Genomic DNA, 27,058 nt, shown 5'->3' on the forward strand with positions numbered 1-27,058 from the left:
TAAGGCGTCGAGGGCGGCAACGAATAGTTGCCGAGGCTCTGCAAGACCGGACGCAGCAGCAACGGCTTGCTGTGGCTTCCTGGGCTGTTCCCCTTCACTGTAGCCTCCCGCAATAAGAACTGTTGATCACCAGTCCGAGAGAACGGGATATGTAGCTAGTGCCAGCTATTGAGGCCCGATACACAGTGACAAGCGACTGTCTCGTATTCTCAGCGGCTCTCGTGGCGATGCTGCTAATTGGCTCGGAGAAATTTGGTAGAGAGTGCCGTTGTGCGACAGTCCACCGTCCGGGCGGAACTGACGGAAGTTGGGCCGTTTGGGTAGATGGTGTGTGTGTGGGCGTTTGTGGTCTCGTCGATGAGTTCGAGTCACGCGGCGGCGGATGAAGCACGGGTGCGGGCCGGGGCAGCTTTCGAGCTCTGGCTGGTGAGGGTCGCACAGGAGTGCTAGGAGGCATACAAGCTGCACCTATCCGTCGGCGGTATGGTTGCGTGAGCCCTTGGCAGGGCGTCGGTAGGAGAAGGGAACAGGTGGTGTGGGCTTTCTTCGAGGCCGCGCAAAAAGACAGCCAAGCGGGCAATTGGTGCGGATGCGGGACGTCGAAGCGGGTGGCTTTTGCTAGGCGTCGGTGTCCTTCTCAACGATTTGCGAGGCCGGATCGAGGATGTGTGGTTCGTACTCCGTATGTCTCTCGCCAACATCCCCACGGCCTTCCTCCTCCTCCCCTTCCGGACCGTTTATCTTCGTCCCCTCCCGCGATTTTCGCAATCTCCGCGATTTGCTTTCGCCTGGCGCAGCGCAAAGAGCTTGTCGTCGTCGAATCGCAATATGGCGAGGGCCGGAGTTTCTGCTTCTGGGAAAGCAAAACAGGCAGGAGCGCAAACGGGTGTGATAGAGGCGGACGAAGACGAGGTGGGGTGAAAATCAGACGGCTCCAGTTAAGGATCTGTATTCAGTGCCAGTCTCGACCAGGCATGCCCGGTGTTGTTTTGCATGGCAGTTGTGGAGAGAGAAAGGTGCGCTAAAACATGGGTCTGTGAATTGGTGTGGTGCTCTTTCCTCATTCATGAAATCCTGAGGTTGAGGCTAGAGTCGGTGTGCGGTGGTTTTTCGCAACCGTGGTGGGCGTAAGCCGAGCTAAAGCTCTTTCCTCCTTCCCGCCGAATGCGGGGTTTTCTCTTTTCTCATCCTACCCTCCCTTGCAAACTCGGCCCCAGAAAAACACATCATCAAATCAATTCTTCAAATTTTGTCAATCGATTTCGGTCTTCACGGTCCAGCCCAGTCTATTTTCTTCATTGCATGCGGCTCGGCAGTGGATACGGCGGCCCTCAAATCGTCTGGAAACTGCTCCTAATTGGTGACTCTCTCATTGCCATACCGAGGGTGCGAGGGACCAATACTGCGGTATGCAGAGGCAACAGCGAAGAAGCATGGAGCGGTTGGGATAATTACCCCATGGAATCCTTTTGCATGTGGCCATCCAGCCCGTCCCGCCGCCGCCGCAGGGTCCACGGAATGCCACCCCGGGCCGCAACCCCAATCGAACCCCGACCGCGGATCTGCAAATGCATCCGAGAAAAGTTGAGGGCTACAAGTACGTACCAGTGACACCAGGATTGGTGTTGCTCCTGCTCTTGGAAGCCCGCTTGGACAACACCGCCTACATACCTCGGTGCTTTTGTCTCAGGTCGCCATCAGCCAGCCTTTTCTCGGCCATCACCGTCGGCGCAGAGCATATGACCAGCATGTTTGAGAGTCCCTTCTCGGTGGGTCGGCTAGCCGAGGTCCGACGCAAACTTCATCTTATTGATGTTCTCGGAGCTTCGACATTCAACATTGGAGCCAGCCCTTCACGATAACCCACGCAACACACACACTCCCCTTTGCGAACGTAAGCTGGATGGATATGTTAAAATAAGATAAAAAACAGGTTTTGTTGTTGCCGCTCATAGCATGAGAGACTGTTTTGTCTCATGATGAGACGCACAGTTCGTAGCCGGTGGCCTTGCCTATGAGATCATCAGACCACTGAGCTCTGTCGCTATTCAACCTCGGCCTATCCTGGTCCACGGCCTGCGCCAACGGGTACGTCCGCCGTACTCGAGTGAGGATCCTGCGCGGGGCGCCGAGTGGCTTGCCCAAGACAGACCGTGACCCAGAAGCAGCATGCCGGCAAGCCTCTTGACGAGACGCACGACATAGCCTTCTCCACCATCACAGTGTTCATCCTAGATGCGGTGGCATTGCCAGCCACCCAACCCGATGGGTCAGATTCCGGAGTCAAGTGCTGCCGTCTGGTCCCGATTCTCCTACCACCCACCCTCCACTCCCTGGCCCCTAGCCTCCTGTGACATTTAGCACTTTGGGTCTGGGCTGGCATTCAACTCTCCCGGATGAGTCAGTATGCACCAGGTGGGGTTGTGCGCCGTTAAGACTCGCTGATAGTTGGCAGACCGTGTTGAGTGGTGGTGAATCGTCCCCGTGGAGAGATCGATGAAGTGAGCCACTGGCGCCTTGCCGTCGGTTGACATGGCTTACTCCCCGGTGCAGATCTGCTGCCGACGCGTTCACGGCAGATCACAGCCGAGCTCACTGCAGACCTGGACACGTCTGATTCAGCCATTGGGCTGGTTTCAGACGGGTGTTCCCTCGTCTCCACCTTGATGTCCCCCCATAGTTCTATGTGGTGGTCGCATATCTGCTCCTTGCTCGTATCTTCTTGCCATAGCGGAAGAAGATATAAGGGAAGGGCATCAAGGCGAGTGTCACAAAGGCGACGAGCCCAGTGGCCCACTGAAACCCAAGGGCCTCGTACATCTGGATACCGAATAGTGGGAACGCCGCTGCGCATCGTCAGCGTATGTCCGAACGGACCGGTGACGCAGGAGGCCTAACTGGGACATGAAACATCCAGCGGCTACTGTGTAGAGGGGAAGCTTACCTGCGAAGGAACACCTGACCAAGGCATTGGATGCCAGGGCGCTCGCTGCGTACCGTGGGTATGCGTCGACCTAGACAGCCACCAGCTCGTATCAGCACACCCTTTTCCATATATCGCCCAATGTTGTTGCACCGGATCAAGAGCCGCCGGCCGCGGGCACGTCTGTGCTTCGCGGGGGTGGGTTACACTCACCAGAAAAGTGAAGATTCCCGTAAAAGCGAACGACATCCTGCGAAACAAGCCACGGTTAACGACGGGTAACGGCATGACTGCAGACTTCGGATATGCAAGATCGAAGGAAACAGGCTAGCTAGGATGCGACAGCTCTGGGACATCGTGACAAAGTCATGACTAAAGGAAAAAGCCAAGGCCGTGGCGTAAGAGCAGATTGACATGGCTGCTGTCAACCGCACTGCTGCCCTGTTGTGAAATGCTGGGACTGTCTCCAAGCTCGTCTCACCGTTCGGTACGTCCACGGCCACGGCCACGGCTGAAGCTCATGATCCGCGAATTATCACTCCGATTTCCATCCTGACCCGTAATCCGAAGCAAAAAGCAGCCAAGGGAGAGACTGAAAACACACAAAAAGAAAGAAATCAGAAAAGGTCTGCACTCACCCAAGACCAAACACGCTCGAGCCGATAATGGGTACGATCCAGTGTATCTCGGGATATGTCGTGAAGCCGAACCAGAACAGGCCCCCTGTGATCAGCGGGGCACCAAAGATGACAGGCGGCAGCTGGTCCTCGGGTTCGTCCTTGAGCACCCCCGTCTCCTTGTGTCGCTTTGCCACCATGTTCTGTCGGAGCCTAGTCCAGAGGGGCGTGCTCAGGCAGGCGATGATCATGGCTACCAGCAGGCCCATGAAGGTCAGGCCGACCTGCCAGAGGTTGAAGCCGTGGTTTGTTCGGAAAATAAGCGGGAAGGCACCGAAGAAAAGGTAGAGCAGACCGAGGAGGACGGCCGTGTAGATGTTGAGGACCACTGCCATGGGCTCGAAGATAAGGATTTGGAAGGGCCGGAGCAGCGAGTATGCCACGGTCTTGGAAACGGACTTGGTCGATTTCTCAAGGGGCGCGCGCCATCTGTCGTCACCGGTCGTCTTCCGGAGTTTTTGTGCCTTTCGTTTTAGCAGCACCGGATCTAACAGCGAATATCAGCATTTGCCGCTGAGCACCGGACGAAACAAAACAAAAGCACCTACGATAAGTCTCCGGTACAAACAACGCAATGGTGAGCAGCAAAACGGCAGCCCAGATTAGCAACACATAATGCGTCCAGCGCCAGTTGACATAGGTGTTGATCAAGCCACCGACCAGCGGTCCCGTCGACGGCCCAACAAAAGGGGCCAGCGCGAAGATGGCCATGGGCGCAAGCATAGTGTCGCGGGTGAACAGATCCCCCACTGTCCCGCCAGAAACAGACAAGAACGCACTCCCTGCCAGGCCTTGGAAGAAGCGTGCCACGATCATGGTCTCGATGTTCTTTGCCACCGCTGACGGGACCAACCAGATGATGAATCCGGCAAAGGAGCAGAGATAAATCGGCCGCCGGCCGTAGAACTCGGCCAACGGCGACCAGAATGGGCCCAGGGCAATCCCCAGCACGAATGTCGAAAGCCCCAGCGTCGCAACCAGTCGGGAGTTGTCAAACTCCTCGTTCATCTGAGCATACGTCGCCGTATATGACGCGGACGCATTCGTTCTTTATCCAACCACTCTCAGTCAGCCTCTTCTCCTTTTCCCCCCACACAAGCCATTTTGTCTCTCCTCCACCATAACAACAAACCTCCACCGGGACAGTGAATAGAACCAGGCCCAGACTTACACGCAAAAAGACCCCACGCTCGTGATCGCAATGATCAGCCATTTCCGCCACGTCGGGAAGCTGCGCGGGCACATTGGGTCGCTGTCGCCGCCGTCCCAGCCGACCTCGAAGGGGTCCGCGGGGGCGCCATCCGGGCCGCTGCCGCTGCCGCTGCCGCTGCCGTTGCCATTGCCATCACGGTTGCCGCCGCTGCCGCCATCGGCGCCGCCCTTGCCCGGGTGGTTGTACGGCGCGATGATGCCGCCGGCGGCGTCGGCCTCGATGTCGTCGCACCCCCAGCCGTTGTTGGAGCGCTCGCGCCGCAGCGTGTCGATGGTCTCGGCGCTCAGGCGGCGGTTGTTGTGTGAGGTTGGGTGCGCTGCTGCGGCTGTTCCTGGCCGGATGGGCTCGAAGTTGGGCCCCCCGGAGGAGGTGCTGAGTTTCTCCGGGTCGGCGGCGCTTTCGATGTCGGAGTGGTCTGCTGCCGTTGGGGCGCTCCCGGAGCCGGGCTGGTGCCCCTTTTCGTCCATTTCTGGGGTTGTTTTCTCTTTGGGTTTATGGCTTGGTGGACGGAACGAGGTCGGGTAACTTCGGGATATCTCGAGCCGAGAGGTGAAAGTTGGTGTGGAGGGAGGTGGTGGGTTCTTGGGCTTCACTCGAGTCACTCGATGTGAAAACCTCACTCACGTCAAGTGACGAACACACAATGTTGTCAATGTTGAATGACTATGGGACGACAAATCTACGATGGACAAAACACGGGGATGCCATGACGTTTATTAACGGCCTTTAGCCACCCTGTACCTCGATCTCCGAGTGCGGATGACGGGCCTTACTGGGGCTTTCGTCCCATTCTGGGGTTAACGCTCTTCCAAAACTCTGCGCGATGGAACCAACAATTTTAAGCGGCGGATTCGACTGCGTTTAGCAGCATCCAACCTTGAAGGAGGGTTCCATTGAAGCCAGGGGCTCCAGGCCCAGGCACAGGGAGACCACATCCACCAAGCCCATCTGGGCAAGCCAACGTCAAAACCACGGCCCCCAAGCCAGACGAGAGGGTCGAGAAGAAAGGGCTTTTCACTCACTGCCTGATAAATTGCAGCCACCACAGCCATCTCGCACCAACACGCATATGCAATGGGATGATTGCCTTCTTGATGAGGGACATTGATGACCCTTCGAAGTGAACAACCCGCCAATGACAAAGCGGCAATGAGAGGAGAAAACGGGGTGTGGTCGGGTGTGGAGACCCGCTCGCGCGGCACATGGGCTCCCGGCTGTGCTCTCGGTTGCAGCAGCGGCGGCGGGGACGGCACTATCCCGTGTTTGCTTGCTTGCTTTTCCAAACCTGGAACGAGTGCATCGGGGATAACGTTCACTTCCCGAGATGTCCCCGGACTCATCCTAGCAGCCCTACTCTTGACATGCTCTTTGTCTATACGCCCGTCAGCGCGAAGATGCGCGAATTTGGTTAGTTTCGGTTGGCTTACTTTGTACAGCCCGCCGCTCTCGCGGTTCGCTATGATCTCATCTTGGCCGAGCCCAGTGTAACATTCCCAGGGGTTTTCGTCTGGAATGTTGGGTAATGGACAACCAGCATTCCCGTTGCGTTCCCGGCGAGCCCGACTCGAAAACCGGCATGGTTCCTTTGACTTTATTCCGGTATTAGAAATCAAGAGAAGAGATATCATAATCCAGCCGCCTCCGAAGTCCGTTTGTGCATATGTACACTCTACTTGTGCTTGACCCCCAACTATATATCCAAAATACTGATTTGATGTGCTCCCTCGTGTTCTAACTACATAGTAAATCAACCATCCACCCCCGGTATCAGCCACTCATGAACATGCCCAGTTTGGATGCGATCACCAACGATGCTATCCAACTTCAAACAACCAAACATGCTTCAACTCCGAAACGCCGAGCAAATCCAAAAATACCCCCCCCATCCTCTCTATACTGCGTATGTACTAGTAGGTCTCGGGTAGATCCGAGAAGCTGGGGATGTCTGACAAATCGCAGTCAAAGCTCCTCTCGTAGGCCTTGGCCGGCAGGACACCAGCCTCAAGCCCCTTTTTGTAGCTCCACTGTGGTCTGTTGACAACGTTCGTTAGCATTGCCATTCTCAAACTGGCACAACAACCACGACCAGAGAAGAGAAGGGGAACTTACGCATCCTCAGTATCCCAAACCCAGTAAAACCACCCCCAGCCCTTCTCGAAACTCGACATCTGCGCCTCGGCAAACATCTTCAAGAACTGCTTGTACGAGTCACTCCACTCGCTGGACGGCGCGTTGGCCTCCTCACAGCTGCACGAGGTATCCTGTGCCGGGCAGCGCGGCGTGGTGACGTCGCCGGTGCCGTCGGGGGTTATGAGCGAGCCGGTCCAGCGGTTCCCCCAGCCGACGTTGGTCAGGTGGCGGGCGCAGTCGGTGTCGGCCTGGGACCACTCGGCGACGAGGGTGGGGCCGAACCCGGTGTCGCGGTCCATGCTCTGGCGGGTCTGCTCGGTCCAGCCCTCGCACGCGTAGCGTACCTTGGTTGTGTGGTTGTAGACGATCTGGCCCGTGTTGAAGATGACGTACTGGTGCACGTCCAGCGCCGCGTTGTCCAGCCCCTGCAGCTCGCCCTGCCAGTTGTGCAGGCCGCGGAAGCCGTCGCCGAAGACCACGATGGCGTCCGACACGCCGTTCTTGCGCACGAGCTCGTGCGCCTCCGTCGTCCACTGTAGGACCTCCTGCGAGTCGAGGAAGGTCATCTTGGGTTCGTTGGCGAGGCCGTAGTGGCTGATGATGTTCTTGTAGCGCGGCTGGGCGAAGAATTTGGAGAGGCTGTCGTGGAGCTCGAGGGAGCGTTTCCCCCAAAGGGCGCCGTCGGTGCCGTTTAGCCAGTTGATGGGGCCGAGCCGGCCGCTGTGGTTCCAACCATTCTGGCTGCCGGGGAGGCCGTGTACGTCGAGGTTGACGCGCAGGCCGTAGCGGCGGCACCACTCGATTGCTCGGAGAAGGTAGCGCCATGAGGTGCGGAAGAGGTAGGGATCGCCGTCGTAGACCTCTACGGCCCAGTAGGAGAAGGGGATGCGGACGTGGTCGAGCCCGGCATCTCGGATCTCCTTGAAGGTCTCCTCTGTCACAAATGTGGCGTAGTGCTTCTCGAGGACGCTCTCGCACCGCTTGGCGAGGTACTTGCAGAGGTGGTATTCGTCGACGATGCCCATGCGGAGATCGTAGTTGAAGAGGGAGGGCGTGATGAAGGGCTCGAGCGAGAGCCAGCCGCCCACATTGACGCCTCGTGCTGGCAGCTTAGCGTAGTCGCCCCATGGCTTGTCTAGCGCCGGTACGTGGTCGTTGGCCTTCGCAGAATCATCCCATTCCGTGTCGAGGCCCATGATGGGCAAGCCACCGACCGTCTCATCGGTGTAGGTGAGGTTGAAATCGTTCGTATCCTCCCACACAAAGGGGTTCAGCCAGGACGGGGCCCCTTTCGGTATGCTGTCGGGCGATACCCCTCCCAGGCCGCTCTCGCTATCGCTGCCACCTTCATCGCGCTTTTCCCCACCCCCGCCAGAATTGGGGACCACCACAGCTGCCACGATGATGATGATAATAAGCAGCACGGTACAGACACCGATGAGGATCCCTGCCGTCGTCAGCACAACCCACGTCCTCCCCGGAAAGAAACAACCTACATAGCTTTTTCTTCTGCTTGTACCACGGCGCCGGTTTCCCGTTCCATAACAGCTCCTTTTCGGTGGTCGTCACACTACCATCACTCCCTTGCGCACCGCCCCTCAACCCCGTCCACCCCCTCCCACCACCACCACCTCCCCCCCTCCCCTCCTCTAATACCGGCCCGCTCACCACCCTCGCACTCCTCCTCTTGTTATCCCGCCCCCTCTGCGCCCTCCCCTCCCTCGGCGGCGAAACATCCACAACATCATACCTCTGATCCTCCCTCGGCGGCGAGACATCCACAACCTCATACCCCCTCTGGCGATTCCGCTCCCGTTCCCTCTCCCTCTCTTGCTCCCTCCGCCGCTCCCTCCTCAACTCCCTATCCCTCTCCGCCTGCCTCTCCCTCTCCCTCTCCGCCTCCCTCCCCCTTTCCCTCCTCGCCTCTCTCACCCTCTCCGCCTCCCTCTCCAGCTCCCTCTCCCGCTCTTGTTCCCTCGTCCGCTCCCTCGTCCGATCCCTGCCCCCCCTGGCTCCACCACCACCCCCACCAGGAGCGGCAGCAGTAGGTGGTACCGCATTGTTCGCGCGATTCAGCCGCGCCAGCGCAGCCGCCGACAGCACCCCGCCGCCGGCCCCTTCCTCTGAAGTCTGGTCGCCTCTGGCTGTGCTGGGATGCCGTCTCCGCCGTCGTTGGTGGGCGGCATCGTCGTCGGGCGCGGCGGACGAGTTGCGGCGGTGGCGGCGCTCGCGGCGCTCCCCGCGCTCGCCGCGGTCGCGGTCGGGGTGCCGCGTTGCGGAGGGGTCGCGGGGCATTTCTTTTTGGTTTTGGTTTTTTTCTCGGTTTCGGTTTGGTTGGAGGGATTGGGTGTGATCTGCGCTGGGCGGGTTGTGATGGAATGTGGGATGTGTTTTGCGGATGGGATGTGGTGGGTTAGGAATGCATTGCCGTCGGTTCGGTTCGAGGTGGTTATCCGGGATTTGTGGTTACGCAGGAATTTGGAGGTGAGTATAGAAAAAGTGATTGTCGTACGTTGCAGATTCTTTGCAGACTCGATTCCCAGCTCGTTGCAACCTCGTGTTGGCGCTGTGCCCTGATCCTGTGCATTGTAAAGAGTGCGTGATTGTTGGCAGGGCAACGTTATCTGACAAGGGCCAAGTGGCCGCCAAGAGGGTTCTCTCGACGTCATCGGCTGAAGAGACTCAGAAACGAGACCCGGATTGGCCATTTTCAATGTTCTCGTCGGCTCTGCTTTCAATTCACCAATCAACCAAAATTCAACAAAATAACGTTCATCTCAACTTCCTTCCATCTCACAGTCCGTGGGCCTCCACCCCTGTTTCAAGCGTCAGGGGACTTGCCCAAGTTCGTTCCTGGCGAATTGGGACTTTGCGGGGCCCCGCGATTGCCAGGTCCCTCCCGGGCCTACCAAAGCCGTCGCAAGCCGACCGCCGCCGTCATCCGTCCCAACCCGGGGCTTCCTCTACCGCTCGTCTCCCGTGCCCACCGACTTGCCCTCGCCATGTACAGAGATCGCTCTTCGAAAACACCGGACAGAGGCGACGGGATCTAGACTTCACACAATATGAAGGGTTCATCACTTCGCGCCCTCTCAAGGGCATTGGCACGAGGATCGCCTCTCACCCCATCCACTGCCACCCGGGCGGCGCTCGTCCCCTCTCGGCGGCGGCACTACTCGACACACCCGCCCAATGCGAAACTGAACCTCCCGACCGACTACTCAACAACCCCCCTACTATCCCACTCGTCACAATCAGCGCTGGCCAACCCAGAACTGCCACCCGAAGTGCGCAATGGCACGACCAAGCGCATGAACCTCTTCCAGGCCGTCAACGACGCGCTCTCCATCGCGCTCGCCGAGGACGAGTCGGTCATGATCTTCGGCGAGGACGTCGCATTCGGCGGCGTCTTCCGCTGCACGGGCAAGCTGGCCGAGACGTACGGGGCCGACCGGGTGTTCAACACGCCGCTGACGGAGCAGGGCATCATGGGCTTTGCCATCGGCGTCGCCGCCGAGGGCATGCGGCCCGTGGCCGAGATCCAGTTCGCCGACTACGTCTACCCGGCCTTCGACCAGCTGGTCAACGAGGCCGCCAAGTTCCGCTACCGCGACGGCGCCTGCGGCCGCAGCTCGGGGGGGCTCACCGTCAGGATGCCCTGCGGCGGCGTCGGCCACGGCGCGCTGTACCACTCGCAGTCGCCCGAGAGCCTGTTCACGCACATCCCGGGGCTGCGCGTCATCATGCCCCGCTCGCCGCTGCAGGCCAAGGGGCTGCTGCTCTCGGCCATCCGCAGCAACGACCCCTGCGTGTTCATGGAGCCCAAGATCCTGTACCGCGCCGCGGTCGAGCAGGTCCCGACCGCGTCGTACACGCTGCCGCTGTCCAAGGCCGAGGTGCTCAAGGAAGGGTCCGACGTCACCATCGTGTCGTACGGCCAGCCGCTGTACAAGTGCGAGGCCGCGCTCAAGCAGGCCGAGAAGGATCTGGGTATCTCGGTCGAGCTCATCGACCTGAGGACCATCTACCCGTGGGACAAGGAGACCGTCTTCAACAGCGTCCGGAAGACGGGGCGGTGCCTTGTCGTCCACGAGGCCATGGTCAACGCTGGTGTCGGCGCCGAGGTCGCCGCGGCGGTCCAGGAAGATCCCGAGACGTTTATCAGATTGGAGGCGCCCGTTGCTCGGGTTGCTGGATTCAGCATACACACTCCGCTGCTGTACGAGGCGTTGAATGCTCCGGATGTCGCTAGTAAGTGTTGTGATTCCGAGTGCTTAATGAATTGTGCTGACCCCATCAGGAATATACGACAATATCAAGAAAGTACTAGATTATTAAACTGGATATTACGGATAGGTTGGAGTACTAGTATGAAGATGTGTGGTTGCCAATGATCGCATCAGAGCGGGCGAGGCGTTGAGAGGCGAAGCGGCGCATTGTAGCAGCATAGCTGGTTGTTTTGTGTGTATCGGCTTGGTATGGATAGTAGCCATAGAATATACCTATGTACTGGTCCTTTTGCTAGGTATGTACTTACAACAAAAGATGTCGACAGAAGAATTGCTAAATGAGACGAACTCGGGGAGATTTTACCCCTGTTCTCTCTGTCTTGGCACTGGCTTGCGCCCATCCCACTTCTGCCCCGCACCCTTGGTTTCATCAACAGCACGCCCATCGTTACACAGTACAACTCCGGCCCGGAACAACACCTTAAACTACGCGAGGGTCTTATCCACTACTAAAAAACAGTGGACTTGCCCAAATACACTTGACCGCGGCCATGTCGTCCCCCAAGGCAATTGTGTCCTCCTTCGTGGAGGGAGCTCCGCCAGGAGAGGTGAGCTGCTCCATGCCCAACCTCAGCGCCGCGTAACGGACAGGTTGAGACTTCCTGCTAACAAATATCTTCCCAAGCTCTCGGATGTCCTCGCAGGCACGCACTCTCCTCCTCGACCGATCCTCGCACCCTGACCTAACCGACCGTGTCGCAGACATCAAAGCCCTAACCATCTCGAGCCCGAGCCTGGTTGATGAGCTAGGGCCCGCGTTCCAAAAGTACAACGAGGAGCAGTTCACGACGGTCAAGCTCCCGGGAAGCAGCCAACCTGTTCTCGTCAGCTCACACAACGGGCTGGGCGACGACCGCTACTACGACATTGAGAGCTCGTGCAGTTTCGCCTTTGACCACACGACACAGAAAGCTAGCGCAGTTGAGAGCTACACTGCAGACGGCGAGGGCGCAGATCTGGCGTAAGGGCTCAGGATGTCCTAGAAATATCACAACACAATGCTGACACTGCGACTGCAGAAAATCGATACTGAAGAACCTGTCGACGTACGTCAACGAGCACTTTACCAATGCGGCCTACGGTGCCTACCCGATAGAGAACGGCTCCAAGGTCGCCATCGCCATCGTCGCGAACAAGTACAGCCCGAATAATTTCTGGTATGCATTATCGTCTCCCACCCTAAGCCCCTCCCCTAACCGCGCTCACAGGAACGGACGCTGGCGCTCCCTCTACATCTTCGACGTCGCCTCGAGCGCCCTCGAAGGCTCCATCAAGGTCGACGTGCACTACTACGAGGACGGCAACGTGCGTCTCCTGACCAACAAGTCGTCGACGACCTCCGTCTCGTCCGGGACCGGCACGGGCATCGCCAAGGACATCTCGGCCGGGGAGCGCAAGTACCAGGAGGAGCTGAACCGGAGCTTCACGAGCCTGAGCGAGGGCGCGTTCAAGGCGCTGAGGAGACAGCTCCCCGTCACGAGGCAGAAGATCGAGTGGGATAAGGTAGCGAGCTACAGGCTGGGGCAGGATATCGGTGGTGGGGCGGCAAGGAGGTAGACTACTTGTAGCTCTGGGCTCACTACGCAGGAGAATGTGCTCTGTTGCTTTCCGCTGTGTAGCTCCATACAGTCAGTATCAGCATGCCAATGCGAGATCCCGTCCTGCGTTGTAACCGAGAAACTGCCGGCTACGACCTTTGAAGATAGGTTCGGCCACCTTATCCGCGGCCGTTTAGCTGCCTGCATTATGCGAGTTTTCGCCATTCAACTTCGGCGCGAGCTCCCGACAAACGCATCCGATAACGCGGCGAAACGGGGGCGGTGTGGGTTGGGTGACGTGACAGCAACACAAACCCACAGGTTCCAAGACCGGGCGGTAGCCGGTAGGCATGGAGCCAAATCACCCCCAATGCCGGAAAACGGTCGCCGTCCCCGTGGTTACGTGGCGGAGCGGGAAGGAGGAGATCCCCGCAAACCACCAATGCCACCCACACCACCACAAAATATTCATGGATGGCCTTCTTTGGTGAGTCGCAAAAGCCATCCACATGCCCCCCGACTGCAACCCCTGCTCGGCCCCCCGGGATTCCCGCAGTCTCCGGATCGGACCATAACAGACTGGACGAATCAAACACCGGGCTGCATGATTTTGATGATTCTTCATTGGCTCGTACGGAACGCCAAGTGGGACTTCTCTTTCGGTTTCGCCAGGTGAGTGGGCCTTTGAGCCAGGGGTTTCGCAAAGTTGTCCATTGCCGCCTGCCCCGTCCGGGGCCCGTTCTCCAGAGTTACCCGGGTCGGGACCTTGAATCTTTTTTCCAGCTCCCCCTTTCCTCCGACAACTGTCTTCAACCTGTCCGTCGCCGCCCCGATTTCATCCTCACCGGTCGTGCCCAAGTCTCCGAATTTCTGGTAAGCCGCCCGGTCCAATTGCTTGCAGCCGCGCCGGCTCTCGAATGCGCTTGCGTGTACCATTGCTAACGGAACAGTTGTCCAGAAAAAAACCATCCGCCGTTTTCGAAGACGATAACTTCCACACCGACAACAACAGTCAAGATGGCTTCCCTCGAGCTTACCTACCAGGATGTTGCCGAGCACAACACCAAGAAGGATCTGTACATGGTCATCCACGATGTGATCTACGACGTGGGCAAGTTTGTCGACGAGCACCCGTAAGTGCCGTTCCCGCCTCCCAAACTGTCGGTCGGCCGCATATCATCTTCCGGAATGGTCCGGAGGATTCGCCGTTCCCCGCATTGGCCGATCCAAGACGCCATAACACGTGCTAACGCAACTCCTCTCTTACCAGTGGTGGCGAGGAGGTTCTTCTCGACGTCGCCGGCCAGGATGCCACCGAGGCGTTCGAGGATGTCGGCCACAGCGACGAGGCCCGCGAGACGCTCGACCAGCTCAAGGTCGGCACTCTGAAGCGCAACGTAAGCAGCCCTCCTGCAGGAATAAAGGATACCACAGGGAGGATCATGATTTGCTGACGCCTTCGCACAGCCCAACGACCCCAAGCCCAAGACTCCCCTTCCCGGCGCCGTCGCCCCGGCTGCCAACAACGAGTCGGCCGGTTTCGGCGTCGGCCTCTACGCCATCATCCTCATCGGCGGTGCGATCGGCTACGGCGCCTACCAGTACCTCCAGCAGCAACAGCAGGCTGGACCCCCCGCCTAATTCTTTTACCTGCTGTACTGGGTACACGGGACGGCGAATGCGATAGTACTTTTATCTAATGAGGATTTTTTCGGCCATACACACCCGCACAACGTTGCTCATGGCGCGTCCGGTGGTCCCTGCCTGAATACTTTGCGTTCCGCCGTGTGATGCGCTTGGATGCGGCGTTCTGGTCCGTATGGGTCCCATCATGTGGCAGCGTTAGGCGCTTGGCCAGGAGTAAGGGTTGTGGATTTTTCAGTTTTCAACAACAATCAGACGGTATATGTCAGGGATTGGTGATGTCTGTATGTAGAGGTTCATGTTTCCGGCGTCGGGAGCGAGCAACAAGCGAGTGAGCCCGCTGCCCTTTCCGCTGAGGGGGGGGACAGTCGAGGCAGCCGCATTGATGGAATTGCCACATGGTTTATAGACTTTGTAATTCCGCGAAGCTCATGACGCTTTCTTAGCATCTTCGCAACTTTGACCTGCAGGCACAATGGGCACGCGACGCGAACCTTCGTCGAGCGTGGGCGATAAAGACGAACAGTGCGCACAGCAGTTGTTCCATTTACACCTTCTCTCACGATCTTCCCATCCATCCACTTCCCCTCGCCCATGATACATTCTCTCCCCCGACTTTTATCTGTCTATGTAGTTGACGATAGAAAAATCGTTACTTTCAATCGGAAAAGAGCTCCCCGTTTGCAACATGCTTACCCCTGTACGAAGCCCTGTAACGGGGCCCCCTGTCAGCGTGCCGCCAATGCCGATGGAGACATCAGTGGCCCAGGCCCACTCGTCTTCATCCGCGAAACAAAGCAACACCTCGGCGCCGTCCCATCCCGAGATTCAACCACCATCGCCACCTCCAGATCCGGAGCCCAAACCAGCCCAGAAACGCAAAAGGGAATCGCTGCTACCGAGCACGGGCGACAAATCGTGGATGAAGGCCGACAAGATGTCGAACGGATTCGATCGACAACATGCGTCCTTCCTGAGCAGCATGTCGGCGGCTGCCTCGAAGCTCGGCTCCGGCGCAGGCACCAAACGATCGCTCGCCCCGCCGTCGCCGTCGCCCTCGGTCGGCTCGACCACCTCGGTCGCCGCCGGCGCCGGCAGCCTCACCCCGCGCAAGGACCGCCACGACACCCCCAGCAATGCCAACAACAACATTGTCTACTCGCAGCCCGCGCTGACGGGCACCGGCGACAGCATCATCTCGCAGATGGCCTACGCCGTGTCGTGGCTGCGGCAGAAGGGCGAACCACAGACCTGCACCGACGTGCTGGGCTACCTGTCGGCGACGGGGCGGCCCGAGAAGGAGCAGGAGTTCTTCGTGGACCAGATGCGGCGCAACCCGCAGATCCAGTGGATCCCGGACCCGGCGCTGAGCGAGCAGACGTGGCGGTCGGGCACGTACGCGCACCGGCCCGCCATCCCGGACGTGCGCACCAAGACGCAGCTGCTGGCCCACCTGCAGAAGAAGACGGACGCCAGCGGCGTGTCGGTCAAGGAGCTCAAGGACGGCTGGCCCGAGTGCGAGTCGGCCATCACGGAGCTCGAGGCGGATCACCGCGTGCTGGTCGTGCGTGCTAAGAAGGACGGCGCCGCCAAGATGGTCTGGCTCGACGACGCTTCGCTGTTTCATGAGGTCGAGCCCCAGCTCAAGCTGCTCTGGGCCCGCGTCGAGCTGCCCAGCATCGAGAACATCGTGCCCAAGCTGGTCGCCGCCCAGCAGAAGCCCGCCTCCGAGGACCCCCGCATCAAGGCCAGCCAGGCCCCCAAGCTGGACAAGAAGAAGAAGCGCGTGCAGAGGAAGTCGGGCAAGTCGACCAACGTCCATATGGAGCACTTGTTGAAGGATTACAGCCATATGAAGCGCTGAGCTTGGTGAGGGGGTTGGGGTTTCTAGGGTGGCTATGGGAAGGGGGTGTTACGTTTGGTCCTTATAGCATTGGTTCGGCGTTGAGGCGGTTTGGGGATCGAGTCTATATCGATCGGTTGGGCTGGGCAGCAGTCATGGGTCTCTTCCTCTTTTACTCTGGCTAGAGCGGAGGGCGTACACGAAAAACGACAGCAATGTTACTTCAAGGTTTGGCGTCTCGTTGATGTGAGTAGGTATTTGTTTCTGCTGTCATGCCACGCGAGCCGTGTTGTGAGTGTTATACCGCCTTGCCATAGGCAGACTGTGAAGAATGGCAATATATCCTAATATACATGAATTAACATGATGGCCTCCCCTTTTCCTATTCCCGGCCACGTCTTTACCGTCTCGACACATCCCAGCTCCTTGTCCCGCTAATCTCGATCAAGTCAACTCCTTCCCACCCCCCATCACAACCGTATACCTCTTGTCCTCTCACCACCCCCGTCACCTATCACCTATCCCTCTCCCCTCCTCACTCACCTCCCAGCGCACCCTCCCCCTCCCCATCCCCACCCCCACCCCCACCCCTATCCTCATCCTCACCCCCCTCACTCCCCCCCACCACCGCCGCCCTCACCCTCTCCAAAACCCGCCTCCACACCCCCTCCCCCTGCATCCCGCCCACCTGCCACCGGCCCTGCACCACGTAGCTCGGCACCGCCCGCACCCCGACCCGCCGCGCCGCCCGCGACGCCGAGTCCACGGCCCGGTCCGCTGCGGGGGAGGCCAGGTAGGCGTGGGCTTCCGCTTCGGTGCTGCAGAGCCCCAGGGACACGGCCATGGTGGCGAGGATGGGGCGGGAGGAGATGTCGAGGGGGGTTTGGAAGGTGGTGGTGAAGAGGTGGGTTGTTGTGGCGTGTTGGTGGGTTTGTTGTGGTCGGGGGAGGTTGGGGGGGTGGGTGTTGTTGGGGGTGCCGTTGGGGATGCCGTTGGGGATGGTAGTAGGGGTGCCGTTTGAGGCGCCGTTTGGGATGCCGTTGAGGGTGGCGGTGGTGTTTATTCCGTTGGTGGTTCCGTTGGTCGTCCCGTTGGGGGTAAGTGGCCCCGGAGATGGGGAGTCACTGGTTGTTGTTGAACCATTTTGTGAGGCAGCAGCCGCCGCAGCGTCTTTCTCCATCGCGAGGAGGATTAGCTTGTGTGCGTCCCGCGAGTTGCCCGTTCTCCCCTCCCACTTGAAGTCGATGTCGTACTGCGCTCCGAGTTGGGCGATCCGTCGCCGGATGGAGGGCGTGTTGGTGCCGAAAACGGTCTGGAGGACCGTTCCCTTGTCGTAGGCTACCGTGTGTAGTGGTCAGTGGCTTTGTGATGGACGGTAGGGTGTTTAATGGTGAGTGTGGTGGTGGTGTAGTGGTGGTAGTGTAGTAGTCGGCTTCAGTTCCTTTCCCACAGAAGTACTACCTACCAGAGACGCCCGCGTTCGGCCACAGCATGTACGGCTTCCACGTCAACTTGAAGTCGGTGTCGGGGTGCTCCCTCAGGTAAGACTCCATCGCTTTGTCGAGGGCTTCCTTGCCGATATAGCACCAGGGGCAGATCGGGTCAGAATAGACGTCAATTTCGAACGTGAACTTGGCCATGGCGGTTGGTCTGTTCAGGCTGGTTTTGACTTGAGGGTTTTGCAAGGACTTTCGATATGCTCTAGGAAAACAACACCGTGTTTCCCTTCCTTGGGTCTTGCTGCCCTCTCCCCTATCTACTCTGTGCCCGAAGTTGAGGGCCAAAGGACGTCAGTATTAGACCGCAAACCTAACTCTGTAAAACGGCAGACGAAGCGCCAGTCTGCGGATTGTAGTAATGAAGCAGCCGGCCTACTAGCAGAGGACTTGCTTAAGGGTGATAGTCGGCCTCGCATCAGAGGGGGAAAGGAACTCTTGATGCTACTTACTTGAATCAACTATTTTGGAACACACCACGGTTGCTAATGGACCTGAAATATACGGAAGTGGACTCGATACATCGGGAAGAGAATAAGAGGACGAACCGCTGTTCCACATCTCCACCCCGGACGGAGTCTGGTAAGAAAATAACCGATTAGTGATCATGAAAGACAAGCATAACCTCTCGTTCTCTTTTCACGGTACCCGAACTCGCTTTCCTCCAGAAACAAACCAAGCTCACCATATTTCCGTTATTTGATATTTCGAATTCACTTTGCTTTTTGGGGCTCTGGGAGCCTTGGGTTGACACCGCCGCCACTCGTATGAGGTCCCGAAACCACCAGAACTACCAACACCGAAGGACCGAGCAAGAGGGGACCTATGAACCAGCCAAATAATACAGTTAAAAGAGATGAACAAATGCTTATGTGGGTTGCCGCATTTCATCTGCGTAAGACGAGGCCAGTAGTGGACGGGATCGATATGAATGCGCTTAAATGACCTGCAAAAACAACGCTCGCCTCTCTAACCCTCTTCTCGACGGTGCCATGTCATCTCCACTCCGCTTCGACTCCCCCGCTATCATTCATCAACCTGACCGAAAAGGAGGTAGTTTCATAACCTCAAGCCGCAACTTGCTGCCCGTCGACGGAGGTTGATAGAAGTGGCTTCCCGGTCAACCTAGATCCAGGCCATGGAACTCTCCCAAGGCAGTCCTTACAGCTCTCAGAAGTCTCAGAAATACCCACGCCATCCCTTGTTAAGCAAGCCCCTTCCGAGAATGCGTCCTATCCCACTCCCTAATAAACTCGGCCACTTCCCGATGCCCTCCCCCCCTCGCCATCTCCTCCGCCGTCCCCCCAACCCCAACCAACTTCTCATAATGCAAATCATCCGCCACCACCGCAGTATCAGCGCCCAGCTCCAACAGCGCGGTGACATTATCCAACAGCCCGCGGTACGCCGCGCCATGTAGCGGAGTAGAGGCGGTATGGCAGCGCACATTAACATCGACGCCATGGTCCTGCACCAGCAGACGAATGATCTCGGCACCACCACCCTTCCTACCGCCCTCACCATCCTCCTTATCCTCCTCCCGACCACCATCCTTCTTCCCCTGCCCACCACCCTCCTCACCGCCCTCACCGCCGCCCTCCTCCCTCCCCCTCGCCTCCTCCCCACCCATTCCACTCTCCCCACTCTCCCCACCCCACCCATCCATACGCTCGACAGCCTCATTCACCGCCGCCCAATGCAGCACCGTCTCCCCTAGCGCATTCACCGCACGCGCATCAGCACCCCTCTCCAGCAGCAGCCGCACCAGCCACGGCCGGCTCGTGCCGGCCGCATACATCAGCGGCGTGGTATCCCGCAGCGCGGCATCGCGCGGGGCTGCGCCGCGGGTTGTGCCGGTGTTTACCATCTCCTTTACTGCCGCAGTTACCGTTGTTGTTGTTGGTGTTGAGGATGTGATGGTTGGTTTGGTTGTGGTTGTGGTTGTGGTTGTGGTTGTGGTTGTGGTTGTGGTTGTGGTTGTGGTCCCCGCGTGGTCGAGCAGGGCGGTGATGAACTCGCGCGGCCAGCCCGAGATGATGGCCTCGTGCAGCGGGTAGGTGCCGTCGACCTCGTGGGGGATGGTGGTGGAGGCGCCGTGCTGGAGGAGCAGGCGGAGGGTGGCGAGACGGGTGGCGGGGGGTTGGGAGGAGCCCCAGCAGGCGTCGAGGACGTAGAAGAGGGGAGTGCCAATGCCGGGGGGCTTTGAGGTGGCGGTGGTGGTGGTAATTGAGGTGCTTGAGGTGGTGGGATCGGGGGACTGCGTGGCGTGGAGGTTGGGGTCGGCGCCGCCTTCGAGGAGGGCCCGGATTACGTCGAGGTTCTTGCGGAGGACGGCGTGGTGGAGTGGGTCTAAAGGGGTATGTTAGGGTGTTCTTTTCTTGGTTGGTGCTCTTGTAAGCAGAATCGTTTCGCTGGGAGCCATGCATGGCGGTTAACGCGGAGCGCGGATTTGACATACAGTTGCCGTCCAAACCAGGGGTGTTAAAGAGGAGGTCGGTCTGACTGAGACTGGCGAGCCAGCGGACAAGGGCTGGGTTTTGGGCGATAACGGCGAAGCAGGCGAGCGATTCTCCGTTGTTATGCTCGGAGAGGGGAGAGGCTCCCGCGGCGTGGAGATGCTTTGCCATGGGCAAGTTGCCGTGGAGGAAGGCAAGGGCCAGGGGGGTCATGCCCTCTGGATAGTGTTAGTGGGTTATTTCTAGACGGGTCTACGGCCATAGTTACGGTTATCGGTTTCGGCCAGCTCATGAGGGAAGGCCGCTAAAACTCTGCCAACCGCGGGAATGTCATTGTCCCGGACGGCTTCATGAATGGTGGGTAGGCTTTCGGGCCTTCCAGCCTTGTTTCCCCATGGAGACTCATCAGTAGGTCCCGCGCCCGTGTGCGGCTTGGAACCTTTGAAGATGGCCTTGACAGAGAATAACAAGCTCTGGCGCTTCTTTTTAGGTGCGCTACCATTTGATGACATGATGCTCTGTTGGTGTGAGATTTGTTCTATGGACTGGATTTGCCTCCGGGAACAAGCTCACTCGAGGACAATCAAGATGCCTTTCCCAGTCAAGGAGCCGAAGTCACCTTCCCCTCACCTGCCTTCCCGTTCCGTTCTCGACGTGGACCCATTCGCAGAGCTAGCCGTGGTTGGATGAAATCATTGGACATTGAAAGGTGAGGCTGAGGGAGGGAGGACGAAAATGCGAGATGGGACGGTTCGGCAAGTTAGAACATGCAGCGAGATTCAGCTCCCCGGTTCCCCACACGAGGCTGTGCAACAATCGGGGGATTGGATGCATCAGTGTCATATCTTCACGGGGCGTAATGGCCACGGGAGCCGAGATCACGTTGCGAGGCCGGTAGACGGTTCGGATCGTGCATTGACCAATTCACCCGGGTGGGGAGCGGAGCAGGTTGCGGGAGGTTGGCTGCCGGCCGGGGAAGTGGGACCGGCGTCCGGGCGCTCGGAGCCGGAAACACGTGGGTTCTGGGACAGCGTGCTCGCTGTTCGGATAGTTTTTAAGCCCTGGTACCAGATTTGTGAAACCTGTGCTCACCGCTGCATGGGAAACAATGGAAAGCCCCGAGATGGTCAGACGGTCATGCCGACACGATCGTGCCTTGGCCCATATCCGCTCCGCGCCCGATTCGAACAGGTGCTGCCGATCTCCGAGATTGGCCAATCTTGCACGCTGTCCGTTTTGGGCTGGGCGATTGTCATGAAGGGTTCCACATGGCCCGTGTCTCGAAAAGTTTCCCTGGGCATGGCACATCAGCCTTGACTGGTGTTGACTGGTTTTCGGCCGATGAATGGTTATTTGTATATGTTTTGGTCCTGAATCGCGTCAACCAGAGTTGCGTAACCCCTTTTCGTAGTGTCCAGTCCGCCATAGTAACCCGACTGCTGTCGCGGCGTTCTCAGGTCCAAGCTCGGGCTGAGAAAGCTGGAAGCACGGGGCTGGCTGGCCAGGGCTTCGGGCCCCTGCGCCAGGCATGAGCCAGGCTTGCGAGGATCCACTGGCGCCGACAAGGGGCGGGAGAAGCTTCGGCGAAGCATCATGGAAGCCTTGGAGGTCCCATGCAGGGGGAGCAACCCATTCTCCATCCCATCCCCATGCTCAAACTGCTCTGTTGCGATGGGCCTGTTTCTGTCATGCGAGAGCTGCCCGAGGTCCACTGCGGAAAACTACAGTCGAGTTAGGTTCAACCACCTGTCTTTCCGGAACGCAACCAGTGGCTTTCCAGAGAGAGTTCTGGGTGCGCCTCCCGGTTGGGTCAAGGGTGTCGGCATACCGATGCTCTCGAGTGTCAAAAACGGGCCTTTTTGGCTCGACCCGCCCAGTGCCACGAGCTCTCCCGGAGGTGACGAGATCACGGATCGCCCTGAGGTGGGAGCCACGGGAGCTTGCAAATTCCCAGCCTCCCCACTCTGTCGTTTGCTGGGACACTTGGCTGGTGCTTCAAATTCTTCTGGAAGGATCATGGAAGTCTCCAGGGGCAGCTCCCCCGGTCCCAAAGGAGCAGGGTTCCGGAATTCTTTTATGCACCGGCCATATCGGCGTGTCCATGCGCCCAACCAGATGCCAGAGCTGCGGACGCCGGTCTCCCCAATCTTTTCTGCTTCAATCTCACCAACCTGTGCCAATCTCGTGTTGACGGGGTTCTCATCTGCGGGCCCCCATCTCAGAACTCGTGGTGGCTTGACTCGCATCTTTTTCCCCATGCACGCGGATCGGCGTGAAGCTTTGGCCGCTGACAGGGCCAGAAGAGCACGGGCTAATTTCAGGGGCCGCAGGAACCACATCCCGATGTGGAGGGTTGCAATCGAAGCCAGAATCGAAGCTGCGGAAGGTCTGGGTTCGCCCCGCTCTCCCGACTTGGCTGTTTGGTGGTGTTTGGGTCTGATAACACATACCCAGCATCACGCATGGAGCTGCGAGGTGTTGCTGGAGATGAAAACCCCTGAGCTGTTTCGTGGCCTGCAGCAGAAAAGACTGGCACGGACGACGGTGACCTGATACAAGCTAATTGAGGGCGTCCTGGCAATAATTGTAGCAACCGTGACAAGTGCAAGAGTTACCAAGCACGGTCAGCGGCAGCAGCCGGATTGCAAGGTCGATAATCGATAGTTACAGGGCGCCACTGTCTCGGCTTAATGGTCCGGGGCCCAGAGATGACGGCTGCTTGCGTGTGCTTCGAAGTCAAGGAAGCCGCCGTAACTACCTAGGTAGTGTAGGTATTAATCAAGGACGAAGTACCGGGTAGGTAACGTTAACCACTGGGAGGGCGAAGGGGGGGGGTGTCGTGTTTTGGTACGAGTATTCCGGATGATTGGGTCTGTTCCGTCCTGTCGGCTGAGGGCGCGTGTAATTTAGCCATTCCCAGTTCTTGGGAAACAAAGCTGTTCAATTTTTAGTGGCTGCACGAAATGCAGATAACACACACAATTGAGCCAGTGCCCCATACTTTCCATCGTCGTGTACTGCAGCAGCAGATCTGTCGAGACGTGGAGAATGACATTGTCGGTAGTTGGATCTCGCCCAGAGCCAAGAGAGCAGGCAACACCCTTCGAGGGGTTGTGAAGGTGACCTCATCAATTTTTGAAAAGATGGAAAACATTTGCATTTTCTAGGCGTGTTCCGAGACTGAGGCTGACGATTGAATTTGCCCTGGTCTCCGCATAATCTTAGGATGGCACCGAAAAGATACTTTGTTTTAATGTGCACATGCCCGCATTCCTCTTTGTACTTACCCCACCACCACTAACGCGTGGCTCCACTGCCATTCTTGACCCACACGCGTTCTGGGATCCCTGCGTGTTCGTTTCAACCTGCCCCTGCACGGTGTCCCCCCAATGCGGCTTTCCCTTCTCCAAGGATCCTCACCTGTGCCGAGCCACGTTATTTTCCCTCTGCTTTAACTCTTGACCGTCCACCCCGTCGAACCCGGAGCTGTGACTTTTCCCCATCATTTTGTTCCCCTGATCGAGGAAGACCAAACTCGGGTTGCAATCCATCTTCTTCGCATTCTGTTTCCATTGAGCGCTGGTTGCCTGCGACGTCATTCTTCGAGTCGCGAATTCGCGAAGCCCGGTCGCCAGCACAGCACCCTTCCTGAACCGTGCACGACAACACAACCATAGCCTTCCTCACAATCCAACCTACACGACAAGCGGGTTGAGCAGCTTGAGGTTTGGAGGATCGGGACCTCAACAAATTCATTTCCAAAGCCTAGCTGGGAGTGTCAGGCGAGGTCTTGAGATCGCTGGTCTGTCTTTATTCGAGGTGAGAAAATCTGACTTTTTTTCATCTGCCCCGCATCACTCCCTTCTCACCTTCCCTGCCCCTTCCTTCCTCATTCATGCTTCGTCATCGAAACCATCAACCATCGGCCATCGCGACGCACACACACACATCCACAACCTGGTCTGGGGTCCTTTCTTTTCTTATTATTCATCCCGGACCCACGCCGAGACCTCATAGCCTCACGTCAAGGGATATATGTGGCTTGTCCAACTGCCCAATTATCCCTAGCTATTTAATTTTTTTTTCCGAGCCACGGGCTCACCGCTAAAACCAGTGCCGAGCTGACCGTATTTTTTAGCGACTTAGCTCGGTACAAGAGCCTTGCTCCATCACCAGCACAACGCCTCACCATGTCACAGTCGCCTTCATCGGCTGGTGCAATGGGAATTGGGAACGTGCTCAACATTAAAGCTGAGCCAGGCGCCCAACAACAACCCCAACAGGGCGCCACACCCGAACTGCAACAGCAGCGTCCCCCCCAGCAACTCCAACAACCCCAGCAACTCCAGCAACCACAACAACTCCAACAGCTCCAACAACAACTCCAGCCACTTCAAGCCCAGGTTGACCGACAAAACTCGCCGCACGGTTCGGAGCAATCGCGGTATTCAGGCCCGATGAACGCGTCTTACCCTTCCCCAACTGCCATGGCGGCCACTCCGTTACCGCCCGTGCCCAACGCGAACATGGCCCCAGCACCCATGGTCCCCCACGAGATGCAGCAGAATCTCGGAATGCCGCCTGCGGGTTATCAGCCAGCCCAAGCCCCTCCTCAGCCGCCCGCAAAGCAGTTCCCTTGTAGTACATGTGGAAAGCCGTTTGCCAGGCGCAGCGACCTTGCACGGCATGGTAGGTGCACCCGTGTCATCCCTTGCTCTTCTGTTGCTGACGCGTAAACAGAGCGGATCCACAGCGGTATCCGGCCCCATGTTTGCGATTATCCTGGGTGCGGCAAGCAATTCATTCAAAGGTCTGCCCTGACCGTCCACTCTCGCGTGCATACTGGTGAGAAACCACACCTGTGCGAGCGATGTGGCAAGCCCTTCAGCGACAGCAGCTCCCTGGCTCGGCACCGTAGGATCCATTCCGGCAAGCGACCTTACAAGTGTCCTTATGCCGACTGCCAAAAAACCTTCACTCGTCGCACGACCTTGACCAGGCATCAAAACCATCACGTCGGCACAGTGGAGGACTCGGCACGTGCACGGGCCGAGGCCTTGGCTCAAGGTGCGAGCGCTGCTGCCGCCGCGGCTGCTAGGAGCAAGTCACGTTCTGGAAGCGAACCAGCTTCGAACCACGAGTCTCCACTGACTACAACACCCTCTCCGGGTCAGCGCCCGATTTCCATGTCGCCGGGTGCGGAATTGGCCGGCATAAACAACATGCAGTATTTGAGCAACTCGATCCCGCCCCACCTCCGAGGTGATGTCCATGTCGGCAGCCCGTCGCCGACAGCGTCTTCAGGGTACAACAACGGCATGCGCCCCACGTCGCACCCCACCGGATATGCTCCTCCGCAGACCCTAGAGCCGAGCATCGAGCAGCCGCAGCAAGGACCTGGAAGCGCAGGCGGCAGTCCTCATATCGGCAGTGTCGGTTGGGCCTCGCCCGGCCCTGTCGGCTCTCCTACCCAGAGCCCCAACGGGAACGGATACGTCTATCCCGACCCCGAATCGTACCCGAGCGGCACCCCGATCGCTCAAATGTTCTACAATAGCGCAGTGGCAGCCCGCCGCCCCGACAGCACAGAGCCAGGGAACCCTTCGTTTGACACTAAGGGTCGTCAGGGAGACCTCTGGACGAATGCCCAGTAGTAACGGGCCACGCCAGACTTCAATCTCTGTCGAGCACGGGCAGCGACGATCGGCGAGAGATATCCGCCATAATGAAGCGATGGCCTACTTGACCTCATCTTCTTTGACATTTTAACTCCTCTCTCACGAGAGACCTAATCAATGGCCAGGATCAATGGCCAACCGCAAAAACATCACAACATGCTGCATTATGGGCTGGAAAAAAACGTCTGGTTTTTCTCTTTTCTTTTATGTTCTATAATAAAGAAGGGGACGGTCTGGACCGGCGCGCGGGGGGGTTGCTTACCTACATTAATGACATAGGCGGTGGGACAACGGACCGGCATGATGGCGCGGCGCCCTTGCTTTACCATTTCCCCCCTTTTTTCCTTCATTTTCTTCTACTCTTTCATTGGTCATTTTGCTCTCTGGCCGGGAAGAAGCCGCCGCAGTAATCACCGCTGCTCTTCCATGGAAAGAGCGCATCGTCGGGTCCATGGCCTGGTTGGCAAATCACTGGTTTTCTTATGGGAACGACTCTCCATCCTATTTCGATTTCATCGCTAGACTGGTTGGCGGGGTGGCTTCGGTGCAGACAGAGGGGTAATGGATGACTGGGCGGCTGGGCGGACGGACGGACGGTCAGCGTGGGTCGGCGGGTGGATGGACGCATGGATAAGGGGGGGTTGAATGGCGTGTACGGATTGAAGAGGCGGCTACTCCAGCCGGCTTATGTTGTGGGATTAGGCTCCAACTTGAACTCGCCCCCCGCCCGGCCGGCCCTTGTACCTACTACTATGTGCATGTAAGGGAAAGCGGGGTGGCTCTCACCCGGACTGGACTGGACTGGACTGGACTAGGTTGGGGCTCGGGGATTGGGGGTATCGGGGAGCTTTGTATTGGTCTTTTGGGGGTGGGTTAGGACGGTAGCGTTGCATCAGTGGTAAACATAGCGACCTGGCAATGGCAGGGTAACCAACTTGTGGCAAAGGTTATGGGATACTCCCCCTGGTTCTAGTTCTGTTTTGCTGTGCTCTTGTTTACTACATCTCCGGGGGGGGGGGGGGGGGGGGGGGCTCATGGGGCGTTGCTTTGGACTCTTGTGAAACTCATCTACAGTTTAATCCGTACGATGGCTTGCCCGTGTTTCTTGTCACATGCTGTTCGAGCCACATGCTAAAGTCCAAGTTGCGGCAGATTGACTTGCTGGTCTGGT

General features: G+C 58.1%; 11 protein-coding genes across 11 annotated transcripts; 5 read left to right on the plus strand and 6 right to left on the minus strand.

Moving 5' to 3' along the window:
* The first annotated feature begins 570 nt into the window (after positions 1 to 570).
* B0H64DRAFT_236903 (uncharacterized protein) lies at positions 571 to 1,042 on the plus strand. The gene has a single exon (XM_062799808.1). The coding sequence runs from the start codon at positions 685 to 687 to the stop codon at positions 919 to 921; it is 237 nt and encodes a 78-aa protein (XP_062656270.1). The 5' UTR covers positions 571 to 684; the 3' UTR covers positions 922 to 1,042.
* Positions 1,043 to 2,682: 1,640 nt separating this feature from the next.
* Positions 2,683 to 5,280, minus strand: B0H64DRAFT_419931 (major facilitator superfamily domain-containing protein; the record flags this gene model as incomplete). Its single annotated transcript, XM_062805422.1, has 5 exons — positions 2,683 to 2,820; positions 2,945 to 3,014; positions 3,562 to 4,087; positions 4,149 to 4,648; positions 4,772 to 5,280. 5 exons carry the CDS (start codon positions 5,278 to 5,280, stop codon positions 2,683 to 2,685), a joined length of 1,743 nt encoding a protein of 580 aa, XP_062656271.1.
* A 199-nt stretch (positions 5,281 to 5,479) lies between these two features.
* On the minus strand, positions 5,480 to 5,980 carry B0H64DRAFT_407617 (uncharacterized protein). Its single transcript, XM_062804574.1, has 2 exons — positions 5,836 to 5,980; positions 5,480 to 5,761 (listed from the first exon to the last, which is right to left on the minus strand). Exons 1-2 carry the CDS (start codon positions 5,916 to 5,918, stop codon positions 5,611 to 5,613), a joined length of 234 nt encoding a protein of 77 aa, XP_062656272.1. The 5' UTR covers positions 5,919 to 5,980; the 3' UTR covers positions 5,480 to 5,610.
* Positions 5,981 to 6,464: 484 nt separating this feature from the next.
* On the minus strand, positions 6,465 to 9,508 carry B0H64DRAFT_468150 (glycoside hydrolase superfamily). Its single transcript, XM_062807738.1, has 3 exons — positions 8,440 to 9,508; positions 6,923 to 8,390; positions 6,465 to 6,844 (listed from the first exon to the last, which is right to left on the minus strand). Exons 1-3 carry the CDS (start codon positions 9,236 to 9,238, stop codon positions 6,721 to 6,723), a joined length of 2,391 nt encoding a protein of 796 aa, XP_062656273.1. The 5' UTR covers positions 9,239 to 9,508; the 3' UTR covers positions 6,465 to 6,720.
* Positions 9,509 to 10,008: 500 nt separating this feature from the next.
* B0H64DRAFT_328611 (2-oxoisovalerate dehydrogenase beta subunit) lies at positions 10,009 to 12,789 on the plus strand (the record flags this gene model as incomplete). Its single annotated transcript, XM_062800840.1, has 5 exons — positions 10,009 to 11,311; positions 11,668 to 11,780; positions 11,877 to 12,193; positions 12,252 to 12,389; positions 12,441 to 12,789. The coding sequence occupies 5 exons, from the start codon at positions 10,009 to 10,011 to the stop codon at positions 12,787 to 12,789; spliced, it is 2,220 nt and encodes a 739-aa protein (XP_062656274.1).
* A 998-nt stretch (positions 12,790 to 13,787) lies between these two features.
* On the plus strand, positions 13,788 to 14,411 carry B0H64DRAFT_445672 (putative cytochrome b5; the record flags this gene model as incomplete). Its single annotated transcript, XM_062806858.1, has 3 exons — positions 13,788 to 13,903; positions 14,041 to 14,167; positions 14,238 to 14,411. The coding sequence occupies 3 exons, from the start codon at positions 13,788 to 13,790 to the stop codon at positions 14,409 to 14,411; spliced, it is 417 nt and encodes a 138-aa protein (XP_062656275.1).
* Positions 14,412 to 15,008: 597 nt separating this feature from the next.
* B0H64DRAFT_328494 (uncharacterized protein) lies at positions 15,009 to 16,278 on the plus strand (the record flags this gene model as incomplete). Its single annotated transcript, XM_062800834.1, has 2 exons — positions 15,009 to 15,227; positions 15,274 to 16,278. The coding sequence occupies 2 exons, from the start codon at positions 15,009 to 15,011 to the stop codon at positions 16,276 to 16,278; spliced, it is 1,224 nt and encodes a 407-aa protein (XP_062656276.1).
* A 1,297-nt stretch (positions 16,279 to 17,575) lies between these two features.
* On the minus strand, positions 17,576 to 18,528 carry B0H64DRAFT_237126 (uncharacterized protein). The gene is made up of 2 exons (XM_062799809.1): positions 18,206 to 18,528; positions 17,576 to 18,013 (listed from the first exon to the last, which is right to left on the minus strand). Exons 1-2 carry the CDS (start codon positions 18,360 to 18,362, stop codon positions 17,715 to 17,717), a joined length of 456 nt encoding a protein of 151 aa, XP_062656277.1. The 5' UTR covers positions 18,363 to 18,528; the 3' UTR covers positions 17,576 to 17,714.
* Positions 18,529 to 18,800: 272 nt separating this feature from the next.
* On the minus strand, positions 18,801 to 20,832 carry B0H64DRAFT_468182 (ankyrin repeat-containing domain protein). The gene is made up of 3 exons (XM_062807739.1): positions 20,478 to 20,832; positions 20,212 to 20,427; positions 18,801 to 20,102 (listed from the first exon to the last, which is right to left on the minus strand). Exons 1-3 carry the CDS (start codon positions 20,719 to 20,721, stop codon positions 18,958 to 18,960), a joined length of 1,605 nt encoding a protein of 534 aa, XP_062656278.1. The 5' UTR covers positions 20,722 to 20,832; the 3' UTR covers positions 18,801 to 18,957.
* Positions 20,833 to 21,558: 726 nt separating this feature from the next.
* Positions 21,559 to 23,529, minus strand: B0H64DRAFT_435447 (uncharacterized protein; the record flags this gene model as incomplete). Its single annotated transcript, XM_062806135.1, has 7 exons — positions 21,559 to 21,920; positions 22,038 to 22,625; positions 22,660 to 22,711; positions 22,750 to 22,783; positions 22,825 to 22,963; positions 23,190 to 23,310; positions 23,497 to 23,529. The coding sequence occupies 7 exons, from the start codon at positions 23,527 to 23,529 to the stop codon at positions 21,559 to 21,561; spliced, it is 1,329 nt and encodes a 442-aa protein (XP_062656279.1).
* Positions 23,530 to 24,313: 784 nt separating this feature from the next.
* B0H64DRAFT_237174 (uncharacterized protein) lies at positions 24,314 to 26,057 on the plus strand. Its single transcript, XM_062799810.1, has 2 exons — positions 24,314 to 24,898; positions 24,950 to 26,057. Exons 1-2 carry the CDS (start codon positions 24,400 to 24,402, stop codon positions 25,861 to 25,863), a joined length of 1,413 nt encoding a protein of 470 aa, XP_062656280.1. The 5' UTR covers positions 24,314 to 24,399; the 3' UTR covers positions 25,864 to 26,057.
* Positions 26,058 to 27,058: the final 1,001 nt, after the last annotated feature.

The sequence above is a fragment of the Chaetomium fimeti genome (assembly GCF_033439085.1).
Source record: "Chaetomium fimeti strain CBS 168.71 chromosome Unknown B0H64scaffold_7, whole genome shotgun sequence".
In the NCBI taxonomy this organism is placed as follows: domain Eukaryota; kingdom Fungi; phylum Ascomycota; class Sordariomycetes; order Sordariales; family Chaetomiaceae; genus Chaetomium; species Chaetomium fimeti.

Bases quoted from the DNA above. Each gene is read 5' to 3' on its own strand.
- B0H64DRAFT_236903 (XM_062799808.1), top strand. From the start codon at position 685: ATGTCTCTCGCCAACATCCCCACGGCCTTCCTCCTCCTCCCCTTCCGG.
- B0H64DRAFT_407617 (XM_062804574.1), bottom strand. From the start codon at position 5,918: ATGTCCCTCATCAAGAAGGCAATCATCCCATTGCATATGCGTGTTGGT. The intron at 5,762-5,835 runs GTGAGTGAAAAG...TGGCTTGCCCAG, and splicing joins TGGCTGCAATTTATCAGGCA to ATGGGCTTGGTGGATGTGGT.
- B0H64DRAFT_468150 (XM_062807738.1), bottom strand. From the start codon at position 9,238: ATGCCCCGCGACCCCTCCGCAACGCGGCACCCCGACCGCGACCGCGGC. The intron at 8,391-8,439 runs GTAGGTTGTTTC...TGACGACGGCAG, and splicing joins CAAGCAGAAGAAAAAGCTAT to GGATCCTCATCGGTGTCTGT. The intron at 6,845-6,922 runs GTAAGTTCCCCT...CGTTGTCAACAG, and splicing joins GTTTGGGATACTGAGGATGC to ACCACAGTGGAGCTACAAAA.
- B0H64DRAFT_237126 (XM_062799809.1), bottom strand. From the start codon at position 18,362: ATGATCACTAATCGGTTATTTTCTTACCAGACTCCGTCCGGGGTGGAG. The intron at 18,014-18,205 runs GTAAGTAGCATC...GGCACAGAGTAG, and splicing joins TTCCAAAATAGTTGATTCAA to ATAGGGGAGAGGGCAGCAAG.
- B0H64DRAFT_468182 (XM_062807739.1), bottom strand. From the start codon at position 20,721: ATGTCATCAAATGGTAGCGCACCTAAAAAGAAGCGCCAGAGCTTGTTA. The intron at 20,428-20,477 runs GTAACTATGGCC...AACACTATCCAG, and splicing joins GCTGGCCGAAACCGATAACC to AGGGCATGACCCCCCTGGCC. The intron at 20,103-20,211 runs GTATGTCAAATC...ATACCCCTTTAG, and splicing joins CCCTGGTTTGGACGGCAACT to ACCCACTCCACCACGCCGTC.
- B0H64DRAFT_237174 (XM_062799810.1), top strand. From the start codon at position 24,400: ATGTCACAGTCGCCTTCATCGGCTGGTGCAATGGGAATTGGGAACGTG. The intron at 24,899-24,949 runs GTAGGTGCACCC...ACGCGTAAACAG, and splicing joins CAGCGACCTTGCACGGCATG to AGCGGATCCACAGCGGTATC.